Source organism: Parasteatoda tepidariorum, chromosome 3, assembly GCF_982258835.1.
Source record: "Parasteatoda tepidariorum strain Cologne lab strain chromosome 3, Ptep-v5.0, whole genome shotgun sequence".
Taxonomy (NCBI): Eukaryota; Metazoa; Arthropoda; class Arachnida; order Araneae; family Theridiidae; genus Parasteatoda; species Parasteatoda tepidariorum.
Window position 1 is genome coordinate 115,436,999 of NC_141757.1, and position 13,638 is coordinate 115,450,636.

General features: G+C 29.4%; 1 protein-coding gene across 5 annotated transcripts in view; it reads left to right on the forward strand.

Annotated features, from left to right (window-relative positions):
* Positions 1–9,844, forward strand: part of Neos (nuclear receptor coactivator protein neosin) — a 29,754-nt gene extending 19,910 nt beyond the window's left edge. For 3 of the 5 annotated variants that reach the window (XM_043048105.3, XM_071184489.2, XM_043048106.3), the window contains 2 exons: positions 7,190–7,516; positions 8,694–9,844. In XM_043048105.3, the coding sequence (XP_042904039.1) occupies positions 7,190–7,516; positions 8,694–9,694 (1,328 nt within the window). In that variant the 3' untranslated portion in view covers positions 9,695–9,844. The remainder of the gene's footprint in view (positions 1–7,189; positions 7,517–8,693) is intronic. The other 2 variants (XM_071184492.2, XM_071184497.2) reach the window with 1 other exon arrangement.
* The last annotated feature ends 3,794 nt before the right edge of the window (positions 9,845–13,638 follow it).

A 13,638-nucleotide genomic window follows, 5' to 3' on the forward strand; every position in this document is an offset into this window, starting at 1 on the left:
TCTACCACTGAGTATTTTACGTCAGAACTGGTCGGTGCAAGCTAGATGTGGAATTCGTGTCACCAGCTATTGCTGTAATTCGAACCTGGTTCATCTCATTGGAAGGCAAGCGCTTTATTCCTTAAGTTATCACAGCTCACCTTAACAATATTTTATTTTATAACCATCATTAAAAACAGGTGACCCAATTTTTGGGTTTATAACTTCGAATGTTCAACTCTGTATCCTTTTAATTTTGAATCCGGTCCAGAAAACAAGGGAACTCTTGGATCACGTATAGGGAGAAATTTGCCTTTGTGGAGGACTTTTTCATGAAACTAACCCGTATTTGCATTAAACCTCCCAGGGTTAACCTAACGGCAAGGGGACAATAACCCATGATCTATCTACCACTGAAGATATTTTATGTCAGCACTGTGGTTGGTGCAAGCCGGATGCGGGATTTGTATCGACCAGCCATCACTGAAATTCGAACCTGGTTCGCCCCATTGGAAAGTAAAAGCCCTATCCCTTGAGCCATCGCGGCTAGCCTTAGCAGTATTTTATTTTCTATTATAACCGTCATTTAACAGCCGACCCAATTTTGGGTTTACGATTACTAATGTTCAACTCCGTAGCTTTTTAATTTTGAACCAATCCAGAAGACAAGAAACTCCTGGATCAGAACCCCCAGAGGTATGATTTAATATGGGAACGTGGAGGACTTTGTGACTCGACAGATTTAAGTTGCATCTGTCACCATTCACTACACTGAGAGTCTTCGCCTTAACAATATTTAAATGTATTGTGAAAACAATTGATATCTACATACGAAAAATATCGACATTCGATAGGTGTCGAAAATACTGGCACTCGATAAATATAAACTATATTGTGTTCCAATGAGTAATGTCCACTTCCGTAAAGAGAAGAGAAAACTTTTTCAGGGTTGCCACTCCACAGGGAAAACCTGGAAAATACAGGGAATTTAAAAATCACCTAAAATAACAGGGAAAATGCAGGGAATTTTGATTTTTTCTGTACAAACTGGGAAAATACAGGGAATTTTGTTTCTTATTTTTGTCTTTTAAAAAATGGTGACCACTTAAAGTGTAATCTATAGGATATTCAGCCATGATATTTTAGCTATACTAAACTATTTCATTTACTATAGCATTATTTAAGTATATTCAGCTGTTTTTCCAGCAATTAAAACTAATAAATATAGTTAGCCCAATATAGCTCACACAAGAGCACAGTAATTGTTGTTTCCTCTTAATATATAGTGCATAATATGTACAGGGAAAACATAGGGAATTTTTTTTCCAGATTTGAGTGGCAACCCTGTTTTTACTTCACACAGTTCAAAGACATTGGCGACTGATTTGTTTTGCTTATTGCTTTTTATATATATATATATATTGGAGGTGGCATTATAGCAAGCGTATTAATGGATAAATTTGTACTAAAAATTTAGGCCAAGGCAAAGAAATTAGTCGTTTCATTATGAATCTTGGAAAATAGCTGTCAATATAGAATCTATCTCATCTAGTTTTTCTTTTAATCCGACTTTCCCTTATGAAATTACTAAAAAGGAAAATATGTAGAAAAAATAACATTAAATCAGTAATGTAATGCATAAACCATCATTGAATATTTATTTTAAATAATGTTCGATGTTTGGGAGTCAGCATTTAACAGTGAATGAAAAAAATAGCCATTTTATAATGCATTTCAAAGATTGATAATTAAGATTGATAAAGATTGATAAAACTTTTTGAAATTATTAATTATATGTTAATTATTTTTTTTTTAAAAAACTCGCTTCCATATGTGCTTCAAATATACTAAGAGATTTAACATCAGCCATTGTGAGTTATGCCAATTATCTATACAATTTTCAGTCACAATTACCTCAGAACAATGTAAATTGATTAATCTAAGCTTTCATAATTACTCAGTTATTTTAAAAAATGCCTGTTTTTCATTTTGTTGAAGAAACATTGTCAAATATAAAATAAGTAAATTAGTAAGATTGAAAATATTGTGATGTATCATGATAAAATATTAATACTTCAGACGATGATATATCATCATTAAATTATCATGCCAATATTAAAATTTCCAATATCGCCCGGTTCTACTCTAGACATTTATTTTAAATTAAAATAATTCCAAATAAAAGGGGAAGAATTAAATGTTTCAATTTCACCTTTTAGTTGTTTTTTTTATTGTTATTTTTGCTTTAAATGTTTGTATTAGTTTATAGCAAATAGCTCGCTATTAGAAAATTCTGTCTGCTATCGTGAACAGTCATTATAACGAATTTTTACAATGCTTAAAAATGTTCCATTATTATAGCCCCAAAATTTGATCACTTTCATAACATAACACAATTAAACTGATAGCATGATGTAATTTTAAGTACAATAAAGTTCAAATGTATGAATCAATCTGTTGAATGTGCTTTGTTGTAACATATCAAAAAGCCAATCGCTTAGTGGTGAAGCTCTGAGTGTTTAATTGACTAAAACATTACCAGAAAATGCTTTCAGGATATGGTTATATCAAGACTTTTCATGTTGATCACCTGTCTATCTTGTGTTATGGCGAGAAAAATCAAATTTGTCTAATGGTGTTATTGAATATTCTATTTAAAGCCATTATTTAGTTAGCCAAAAAAAATTTCTTTTATATTTTTATGCAATATTAGAATTTCAATGAATTTGTAAAATAGTATTGGAAATGATAAGAGCTCTTGTTTCTTTTGAAAAGAGCAACAAATTTATCCTGTTAATTACACAAAATAAATGTTAGAAAGTTTAAAAAAATATATTAAGTTTTTTAATTGCAAGGGATCGTGTGTACTGATATTTTAAGAAATCCTTTATGATAAATAGCTGGCATGTTATTTGAATATTCAGATAAATTCCAACAGTGTATCATTTAGGTATACTCATGCATACAAATCTGATGTTGAATCAGTGTAATTATTCTGATTTATTGCTCAAGTAGTAATAATTAGATACTTTAACTCCATTTCAGAGGCATGAAGAACTAGCAATGCTTTCGTCTCATTTCAAACTTCGATTCCGTTTTTACCTTAGAGGAGATATTAGGGTAGAGAGAGCTAGTCTATTGTTTGGGCTCTGAAACCTTGCTCCAAGATGGGGGTTTCCATTTTGGCGAAAAATTCATAGCTGGCGGTTGCATCGTACAGGAATATTTTCAAGAGTACCTAAAGATTTTTTCTCTCTTTTATTTTATTTTGAATGCTTTCCCAATTTTATTCGTGATTGTAAAAGATAAGCTTTCAAATAAAAATACATTATAGTATGTGTGCTACATTTAATTGCTTAATCATAAAAAGCTAATAACATATTATTTAAGTATGACTATGCCAGACAATGAAATAAAAATAATGATTTTTTGAATCGAACATACATTTGAAAGCATTTAAAATATAAAGAACTAATTGCAAATGATTATAGGTATTAAATATTTTTGTCAAAACGTCATAAGAGTTAAATAAAAAAAATAACTACTTACTTCAATAGAATTTAAAGAACAGCAAGAAAATAATTGGATATCAATATTTTATTTTAAATAGTTAAAAAAATACATTATCATTCTGCTTTATATTACATTACGGCTTGAACTAAGAAATATATTTTCATTGTCAATCTTTGTTTAAAGAAAATCATCTTATCCATTTGATACAACATTCTGGCTTGATATGCAAAATATTTTCTAAGTCATTACTTTATAATCTGTAAATTTTAATAAGGAAAAAGAAATAAAATTTAATTTGCAAAGTTAGGAAATACATTTAATTTTTAAAAATACATCATGTCTTTTTTATATTACATTCTGACATGAATTATAAAATATGTTATCAGTGTTATCAGCGATAATAATTTATTTCAACCAATGCATACAATTAAAATTTTAGTGAGTTAACATAACATGATGAAAGTATTTAAATTAAAATAGCAAATTTTTGTCTTGTTATTTGTCCCTTTATCTTATTTTTAAAAAAAAGTATTGCGAAATTCTATATAAGAACATACTGTCTACCAGTTGTTTGAAACATTGATAGCTCTCGACAGCTACTTGTAATTTTATATTAAAAAAATTAATTGATATTCAAAAAAAGAATGATTCCCTTTTTATTTCTCGAAATCAAAATTAAATACATATAAGGATAATAATAAATAGCCACACCTTTTATAATCCTATAACAATTATTTAATAATAGGACCTATTATTAATAATAAAACCTATAATAACCTAGTTAATATATTCTTCAATAATAAATGTACAGTAATAAATATAAAGCTTCCTAAGTAAATATGAATATCCAAACAATTTTTCCTATATAATAAAATAATAAGAAATATATTCTTCGGCTTATAAATTTTATTTAATAACGGAATTTCTAAAAGATAATTTTAGTTTTGATCCCAAAAATTATTTTTTGCATGAAATGTTTTAAATATATAATTAAATAATTTAATATATATAATTAAATTCGCTTGAAATTATTACAAAAAATTATTTTAATGCATCAATAAAAGTTACAGAGCGAAAATTAAAGCGATCTGTTTGCAAGCATTGGCGTGAAAGAAATGCGCCAAATCCGATGCACGCGCTTTATCAGAAAAGGAGTAAAAATATCAGAATATTTGTATCAATATGAAATTTAATTGTAATGAAAATGCCTATCAATGTTAATTACATTATAATCTATCAATTTAAATAAAAATATAAAAAAATAATTGCTATTTTGCTAGTTAAAAACCAATTAAATTCATTCCATAACTTGACGTGCTAACATATAAATAGAAAATAAATGTTTATAATTGAATATAAAAGAATAAGAATCTTTCTTGTGAAATGTAAAAGGTTCTCCTTTAATGAATTTTTCGTTGCATCCAAATGCACAGCAGTATACCACCATTTTTTTTAAATTTTATAGTTAAAAACACAGCTCATCAATTCACCTCCATAGGAAAAGAATGGGGAGAGGGTTTACTGGAGGGAAAATCGTCCAGGAATCACGTGACGATGTTCTTTGCAACGAGGGATGGGGGACTGGTTCTCTCTACCTAAATTACTCCTCTAAGGTTTTTACTCACTAAATGGGGGGGGGAAACGATCTATGCTCTCCTTTGGTGTCTGTTTAAAAAGTGACTTTTCAAATCTGATTCAATTCGTATATTTGGAAGAAGTGGGGTAAATAAATCTTACTCCTTGCTGTCAAATTTGACTTATATTGTCAATATGTTTTGACTTATTTGAATATATTGTCAGTACGGATTAGTGGTCAGAAGTATTGCACTACAAGTAGTGAAACTACTGTAGTCTCTACTTTTTTTCGTAGTGTAGTGTAGTGTGCTACTTTTTTTTTTAAAAAAAAAAGTAGCATAGTAAGTAATGATGTACAGAAAAAACCAATTTGTAGTGTTTTCTGTCATCTACTTTTAACGTTAGTTTAGAAAAGAAACACTGTTCTAACCCGACTAATTTTTCGAATTTGATGGATACAAATCTTCACGGGTCCATCGATGGATAAAAGGAAAATGACCCCGTGGCTCTAGCTAAGCGTTAATAGAAGTTACATATTTAAAATCACTTATAACTAATATTTAAACTAGTCATTATGCGAAATAGATATTTAATCACTTTAGTCGCACTCTCACTTGCAAACGCACACTCATGAAACATTGATGTTGTTTCAAAGGAAGGGAACATATTTTCGATGTACTTAATTTCTTAGAAGGAATAAAAGAGTGTTTAACAATTGCAAGCATTTGATAATTTCGTATTTCTTGAATTAAATATTCACTGTCGAGAAAGGCATAAATAGAATAGCAAACTGGATCGTGTAAATATGAATAAGTTCTTTTTTTATTATTCCCTTATATTTAATGTAAGCCAATTTCTTATTCAAAATCATTTTGAACATAGGTGTAAATTAAGTTCTCCAGCAAATTTTGTCTCCTTAAAGTAGTGAGGTAGTTACTACAATTCCAAAGTATTTTGTAGTCACTGCATTTAAGAAAAATATTTGTAGTAAATTTCAAAATTAATGTAGTTTTTCTGACCACTGGTATGAATCTGATTACTAAAAAAGACCAGTTATTAAGTTAATTGTCAGTTTAAAAAAAAAATTATCAATCAAGCAGTGTAAAACTTGCATGGCATGTCTTACGGTTGGGAGATAATATAAATAAAATTCATCTTGCTACAGGTTGTAAAAATGAAACCTATGTTAAATCGATTTATCTTTAACTAGTAACGTTTTTTCGGTGATAAACTAATTTTATATAGTTCAACAACGCTTAATCCTAAATAGTTGAAGTTTATTGTCTGTGTTAACCACTAGCTTTAGAAATTACATCTTTTTTAAAAAAAATGTACAAACTGCCAAATAATATGTTGATCAGATGTTTGAATCATCTAATGCTGAAGGGTATGGCTGGATTCAAGGTCTATTTTAAAAGAAATACTTCATTACATTAATCATTGATTTGTGTTGCCCTACAATCCTTCCAAATGTGCTTTTTTGGAGATATACTCATAAGTTTTTGAAGCGCTCAGTCCTATTCACTGGTATAATAACGCTTACGAGAAGCAAAGTAAGCAATCTTTACGTAATTTATACCCCTTCAATTCGCATTTCAATTACTAATACGATGTGTTCAACATGAAGTAGTTACTACATTTAGAAAGTAGTTGTATAAACTGCAAAAATAATATGGGTTTTTTTTTTCGACCTCAGCCTCTAATTTAGTATTAATTTATTATTTGACAAATATTATGGGCATCTGAAATAACAAAAAAAAAATTACATTATTACAAAAATGTTTAATTTGAAGTTTATAGCTGTTCAAATTATCAAAAACTGTTGTGGTATCGGAAACCTACCAACCCTGCACAGGGGTTGCCAAGTGCAACTTTTCAGAAATCACATTTTTTAATGAATGTCAATCAGCCTTTACCTCAGATTTTTCTATTCCTGTATATACTCAGAAAAAAAACTTATTTTTTGATAAAATTAGCCTTGTTGAGTAACAGGTATGTACTTGTTGCATTGATTAGAATCCTTTTTTTTTTTTAAATAATGTGTATATTTAATTTAATAGTCTTTTTAGAGATTATTATTCCTTACTAAATTGCTTAAAAAACATGTATTTGTTTGTTGCAGAACATCGTAATATGCCATTAGAAGATGCTCTAAAGTTGCTGGGTCAAAACTTTCATAAGCATGTTCGCTTGCAACGAGAAAAAATGGAACGCGAACGAGCCGAGCGTGGACCTTACGTTGGAAACGTATCTGCCGACCGAGAAATTCAATTACTGCTTCGCATGCTCGCTGATGGACGATGGTTATCTGAAACTGAGTTAACTGCAGTAATTCGTTACTTAACTGAAAGGCGAGATAAAATTACGGGCAATGCAGAGGAAGATAGGAGAATCGGTCGAACTCCCATCCCTCCTGCTAATATAAAGATGGATCAACCCCCCTTTCAAAGTAAGTACAACCTTATTTTGTTTTCTCTTGTATCCTTAATGGATTTCTCCTGAAATTAAAATTTGCCTTTTTCACTTTTATTTTAAATATTTTGCTTCTATTTTCTAACTACAAACAAAATACCTTTTCAGCTGGTTTGACTAAGTATTATTAAGTTATGCATCTTGATTAACAGGTTAAATGTTGCATATCTAGCTGAAAATTGGTCCAATTGTTATTTTTCTTTACAATTACTCAAAGTTTCAATTAATTTAATAAAATTAATAATTTTACACTTATGAGTTGGCTGAATATTGTAACCTTTTCTTCCTATTACATCATTGTGACACTAGCGCTCATAAATAATCTTGTAAGAGTAAGTAAGGAAAAGAAAGTTTTAAACTATAAAACTTGTTATAAACTTTTTTTCAGAAAGTTAAATAAAATATCCATTGTTTTTTACGAAATTTACTTCGTATTTCATATATAAACTGATTTGTCATTTTTAATTTGTTGAGTTCCTTTACGTAAAGATAAGTAGAAAGCTATATGTAACTGGAATGGATTTTTCAACATGAAATAAGAGGTGAAATCTTTTTTTAGCAGATTTATTTTTAATGATTGTTTTGTTTAATCTTCCGAGCGGAAAGGAAAACATATGAGGGGTTTTAGTCATTTTTGTAGGTTTAAAGGGTATAATCAAAATGCAGCTCTGGTCTAAAAATTTTATTTATTTTATGAGAAATAGTATAAAAATAACTAACCTCAATTCATAGAGTAGTCAATAGAGTTAGATTGTGATATTTTTTTGTCTCCGTTGTATGTCTTTTTTTTTTTTCTTTTCTTAGAATTGTTATACCGTATAAAATACTGAGATAAACCAAACTTAGTCATATGCTGTTGTGTTAAGACTTTCTTTTGTACCATTAATAATACATGAAAGGTCATAAAAAATGTAAATACTTTTATTTTGGCTTTAAAAATGTTTATTGTTTAAATGAATTTTTATAAAATCGTTAATCTTTTCCTGATATTTTTACTGTGAACTTCCTAATAAGTATTTATCCTCATAATGGGTAATCTGCTGTAGGTATCACCGTAACATTTTATTGCAAAAAGCAAATCTTACTTTTTCTGTTATTTTTACAGTGTTTGTACATTTTAATGTTTTTAAAAAAATTCTAATTTTCTTTCCTAGAAGATAATATTGATGTGGCCCAAAAAGAACAAGATCTCCAAAATCGCATTATGAATATCATGAATCAAGGAGCACCTACATCTTCAAGTCAAAATACCAACATGTTGTCAAGTAATGATATTCCATTAAATAGAGGTAATCAGTCTTTCGGGGCTAATACCATGAATCCGCCATCGTCTGGGAGTACAAATATTCCTGGGCTAAAAACCATGGATGATAAACTTTCAACTAGTAGAGATGCAAGTTCTGCTTTAGGAGACACTCAAACAGGTGGTGATGCTGCTCCGCCAAGCACATTTATTAATTTTGGAGATCCAAGTGTGCAAAAAGCATTGGACAATTTAATACAAACTGGACCAAATATACTAAAAAATATCAAATCTTCTTTGTCAAATCAACCTCAAAGTTCTCTTCTTGGGAATACATCTAAGCCTCCAATAAGTAGCACTGGAATGGGATCTCCCAATGATGCCATGGGAATGCCAAGAGATGGTATGGGATCAGCTAGGGGACCTAGTGGATTGTCCGATATCAGTGGAAATGCCAATAACAGAGGTCCAGGAAATTTAGACATGGGTCCACCTAGGGGACCAGGCGGCTTGTCAGATTTAGGTGGCCCAAGACCTAGGGGAAATGTGGGCTCATCTGATGGTATGGGCATGGGACCTCCTGGAAGATTTGGTGGTATGTCTGATATGGGTGGAATGAGTTCACAACACAATTTTGGAGGTAATAACATGCAAGACTCTGGAATGGGTCAACAAAGAATGTCTGATGTAAATCGTATGGGTCCACCTAGAGGTGGTAATATGGGAATGGGTTCAGGTGGCCCCCGTGGCATGGGTAATGATTTTCCTGGTCAAAACCAATTTGATCAATTTAAAGGCCCTGGGAACCAACCTGGCAGTTATTCTGGTGGATCATTCAATTCTGGTCCAGGTATGGGAAATATGAGACAGGAATATGGAGGAATGGGTCGTAGACCTGGAGGACGCTATTAAATTCATTTCATACTTTTAAACACAACACAAATAGCTGGAGTAGTGCTCATTCATTCCTTGTATTCATATTGGTGTTTTTCATTTATTTTGTGTCTGTTAATTTTATGTTATTGAATAAAGGAACATAGAAAGCTCGTCTTTTTACTCTTACGTCTGCCTAGTTGATTTTTAAGACTCAAAGTTTTATAACTCATTTCCAAACTTATATTGCTTAGAAAAGAGCCAAATAAAAAGAAAAGTGCTTAGCAATAAAAATTTTTGCTCTTTGTTGATGCATTACTGCATAGATTTTACACAATATAATTCATTCTACCTGTGGGCCTATCTATTACTTTGTTTTCAATTTTAATTTAACACTTTTAATGTTTTCAACAAAATGCTTTTCACTATAATTTGAGAAATTAAGATTTAACTTGCCATTTTTTCTTTGATCTAAATTCAACCATTGTTGTATTTCTAGAAAAATATTTTTCTAATCTTTCTTAGTTCTAGTTTTTACTATATGTACTTATGTATTTAAATTAAGAAAATTAAAATTAAATAGATAAATTTATTTAACTTTCAGTATTGAAATAAACCCTTCCATTTCAATTGTTTGATTTTAGTTGTGCACTTTTTAATGTAAAGACACAGCTGCCAATAAAATGAACTAACTTGATTTAATAGCTGGCATTAAATTATTATTAAATTTTTATAAATAACAGAAAAAAAATTTCTCTTATTTTTCATTGTCCTATATTCACATCTTAGTTTTCTGATTCAAAATTAAGTGCTAATTTATAGGTCAATAGTATATTGATTTTTAAAAGAATTGTGTATTTTTTATGAAGAAAAAAATATTTGTGAGAAAAAAATAAAATAGTAGTAAGGAAAATACAATAATCAGAGATGATAATCATTATTTTAAATAGCCTATTCGCCCTGGACAGGAGTAATGATCTTGTGTTTTGATACCCTAACTTTAAGTGTTTTAAACTTAATTAAAATATTTATAATTTTACTTATGAGTAAAATTGGTAGTTGCCTCTAGGGTTTTGTAGCTAAGAAAGTTGTGTTAAGTTTTAGAATATTCTAAATTGTGTGTGTATTTTTTTCTCTTATTGAATATGTGTAAAATTTAATGTAATGTTTTGTAAAATTATTATTAGTACTATTAAATTTTCTTTAATTGTAAAACTTTTAAATTCATTAATTTTAAAGTTTTATCGGTTTATTTTAAATTCAGTTGTCCATTGCTTTATGCATTATATATTAAGATCTATTTCCCCAACATTGTACTTGAGACAAAGCAAGCATATTTTTTTTTTAAATGACACTATTTATTTAATTTGATACTTCCTTGTTTGGTCGAAATACACCTTAGGTTTTGTGGAACTGATAATATATTTGGTTACCTATCTTTATTTTTCTCTCATCTTTTATTATTACATTTAAGCTCAGAATTCGTAATTTATTGCATTACCAAGGAAATAAAAGTTTGGCTATGTAGTGAAGAATTTGTTCACATTCAGTTCACAAGTTTTAAATTACTTCTATTGTGCGTTTTTGTAAAATTTTAAGAGAAAATAATAAGATTTTAATTTGTTTGTTTATAAGAGGAATGAAGTATAATGTGCATGTTTTAAAAGCATCGTCTTTGCCTACACCAAATCTCAGAATAACATGCCAAGTTTATTATCTTTTTACAGAATATTAAATTATAATTGCGGATTATTTATATTTTAATTTCTGCACTGAGTATTAACTTAGTTTATAGCTCATTAAAATACATTTAAGGACATTTTGAACACAAAATATTTTGTTTAAAAATGTAAAAAGCATTTAAAATTTTAGGGACGAGGTGGAAGTCTAAAAAAAATATTCTACTAATTTTTTTGCTTATTTAATTGTCTATGTGAAAAGTAAGAGCAAAAAATGCAAAATATAAGAAAAGCAAGGTTCGATTCAAGATGATAATGGCCTAAATTTAATAATACCGTGGTTAAGTGCAGTTTGTAGTTGATGAAGTACAAATCTCTAAAATTGTGTGCGCATATATTTAAGCAACGATAAGGGTATTGTTCGATTGCACAATATGAAAACTGCCAGTTTGTAATAATATCAAAAGAAATAATCACTTATTTATGTTATTTGTGATGAATCCCTGTAAAAAGAAAAGTTTGAGCGTATATAATTTTAAATCTTATTAGCCAAAAGTATAAAATACTTCCAAGAAACAGACCTTGAATGATAAATTGGAGTAACTTGGCACACAAGAAAACAATATAAATAGTATAATCTTTGTTGTATAAATAGTATTGCCTTTGTAATGTAATATATGACACTTCTTATAATATTTCTTAGTATTAATAATTTACTCTCTTTTTTTTTAAAATCACAAGTGTTACTTTTACTGTGTAAACTATAAACTGTCTCAATCAATTTTTTCTAATCAAAAAGATTATTAAGCTTTAAAACTTTCAATTAGTAATTAAAGATGATTTAGATATTCCTTATACCTTTTTACATTAACAAAGATCAACATATTTTCTTCATCTAAATCTTTAATTAAACAATCCATGTATGTTACTTTTACTGTGTAAACTATAAAATGTCTCAATCAATTTTTTCTAATCAAAAAGATTATTAAGCTTTAAAACTTTCAATTAGTAATTAAAGATGATTTAGATATTCCTTATACCTTTTTACATTAACAAAGATCAGCATTTTTTCTTCATCTAAATCTTTAGTTAAACAATCTATGTATGTCAAACATTCAGCTCTTAATGTTCAAGTTCTTAGTTTTTGTCATCTTAAATCAGACTATGGTTATACACTTAAGTGTCAAGAATGTGAGCGAATTTTGCCACATTTGTGTTAAGTGTAACAAAAACCCGCATATTGTTTGTCTAAGATAGGTACTCTGCCAGACATTCGTCTGGAGCTGTGGCGGTGACTATGGCAACGAGGTATGATTATTTTGAGTAGGGGTGAGGGGTCCCTCTTTAGGACTGGTTTCGGCGATGGAAAAGTAGACCTCTTCATCGAAGCTACCCTCCCTAAAGTGCCCTCTTCTTGTTTCCATAGCACAAGACTGCCGCAGACTTAGTGGCGGTCAGAGTACATATCTTAGACAAACAGTAAGTGTCCCATATATTACCCAGACATCAGTTAGTCTATTCCATTGTATCTGCCATATTGTGTTTCTCATGATTTTAAAATTTGATTGAAGCAGTAATGAAATATCAGCTTAAGTCAATTTATTTGTTTCATCGTTAAAATACGAATAACAGCTTGATTTAGAAAGCTATGACGATTCTTCTCTGAAAATCCCCTGTTATTTTAATAGGTTATGCATTGACAACTGCCGTTTTTACTTGGTTCCGATTTCTGTTTGAGATACTTTCTTCTTCTCACACTATTTTGATGGGATCAAAATCGAACAAACCCATTCACAAATGTGCACATATTTTTCGGGAACTTTATAGCTGTATTTATACCATAATAATTTCCCTTTTCAAAAAAACCTTTCAAATTGCTTAAGGCAGTTATATTTTATTAATGTGTTTGTCTTTGTTTTACTCTCTTTTCTCAAAACGTGTTATCGTCTTTCAAGAAATTTACTTTGACATAACAAAATAATTATTTTGCAGGGGTGTAGCTTACTATTGTGGCTTTGAGATTTATTCAAAGTGTAATTACAAAATTAAAGAATATTCTATATTCTTTAAGAATATTATATATTCTATTTTCAATTGTTATTGTATGTCAAAGGAGAAATTTGTTGCGCTTGAAAATTCTTTTATAACGAGGTATTTTCTTGCTGTTCCTTCCCCACCCTATTACGTTGAGTACTTTTTAATTATGTGTAGTTTTTTATTCTTGGAAAATTACCTGAAGGGCGTCTTTTTTGTGTTTATATATTTGTGCTATTGTGTGTTTATTTTTATTGCTTTAATCTCTTT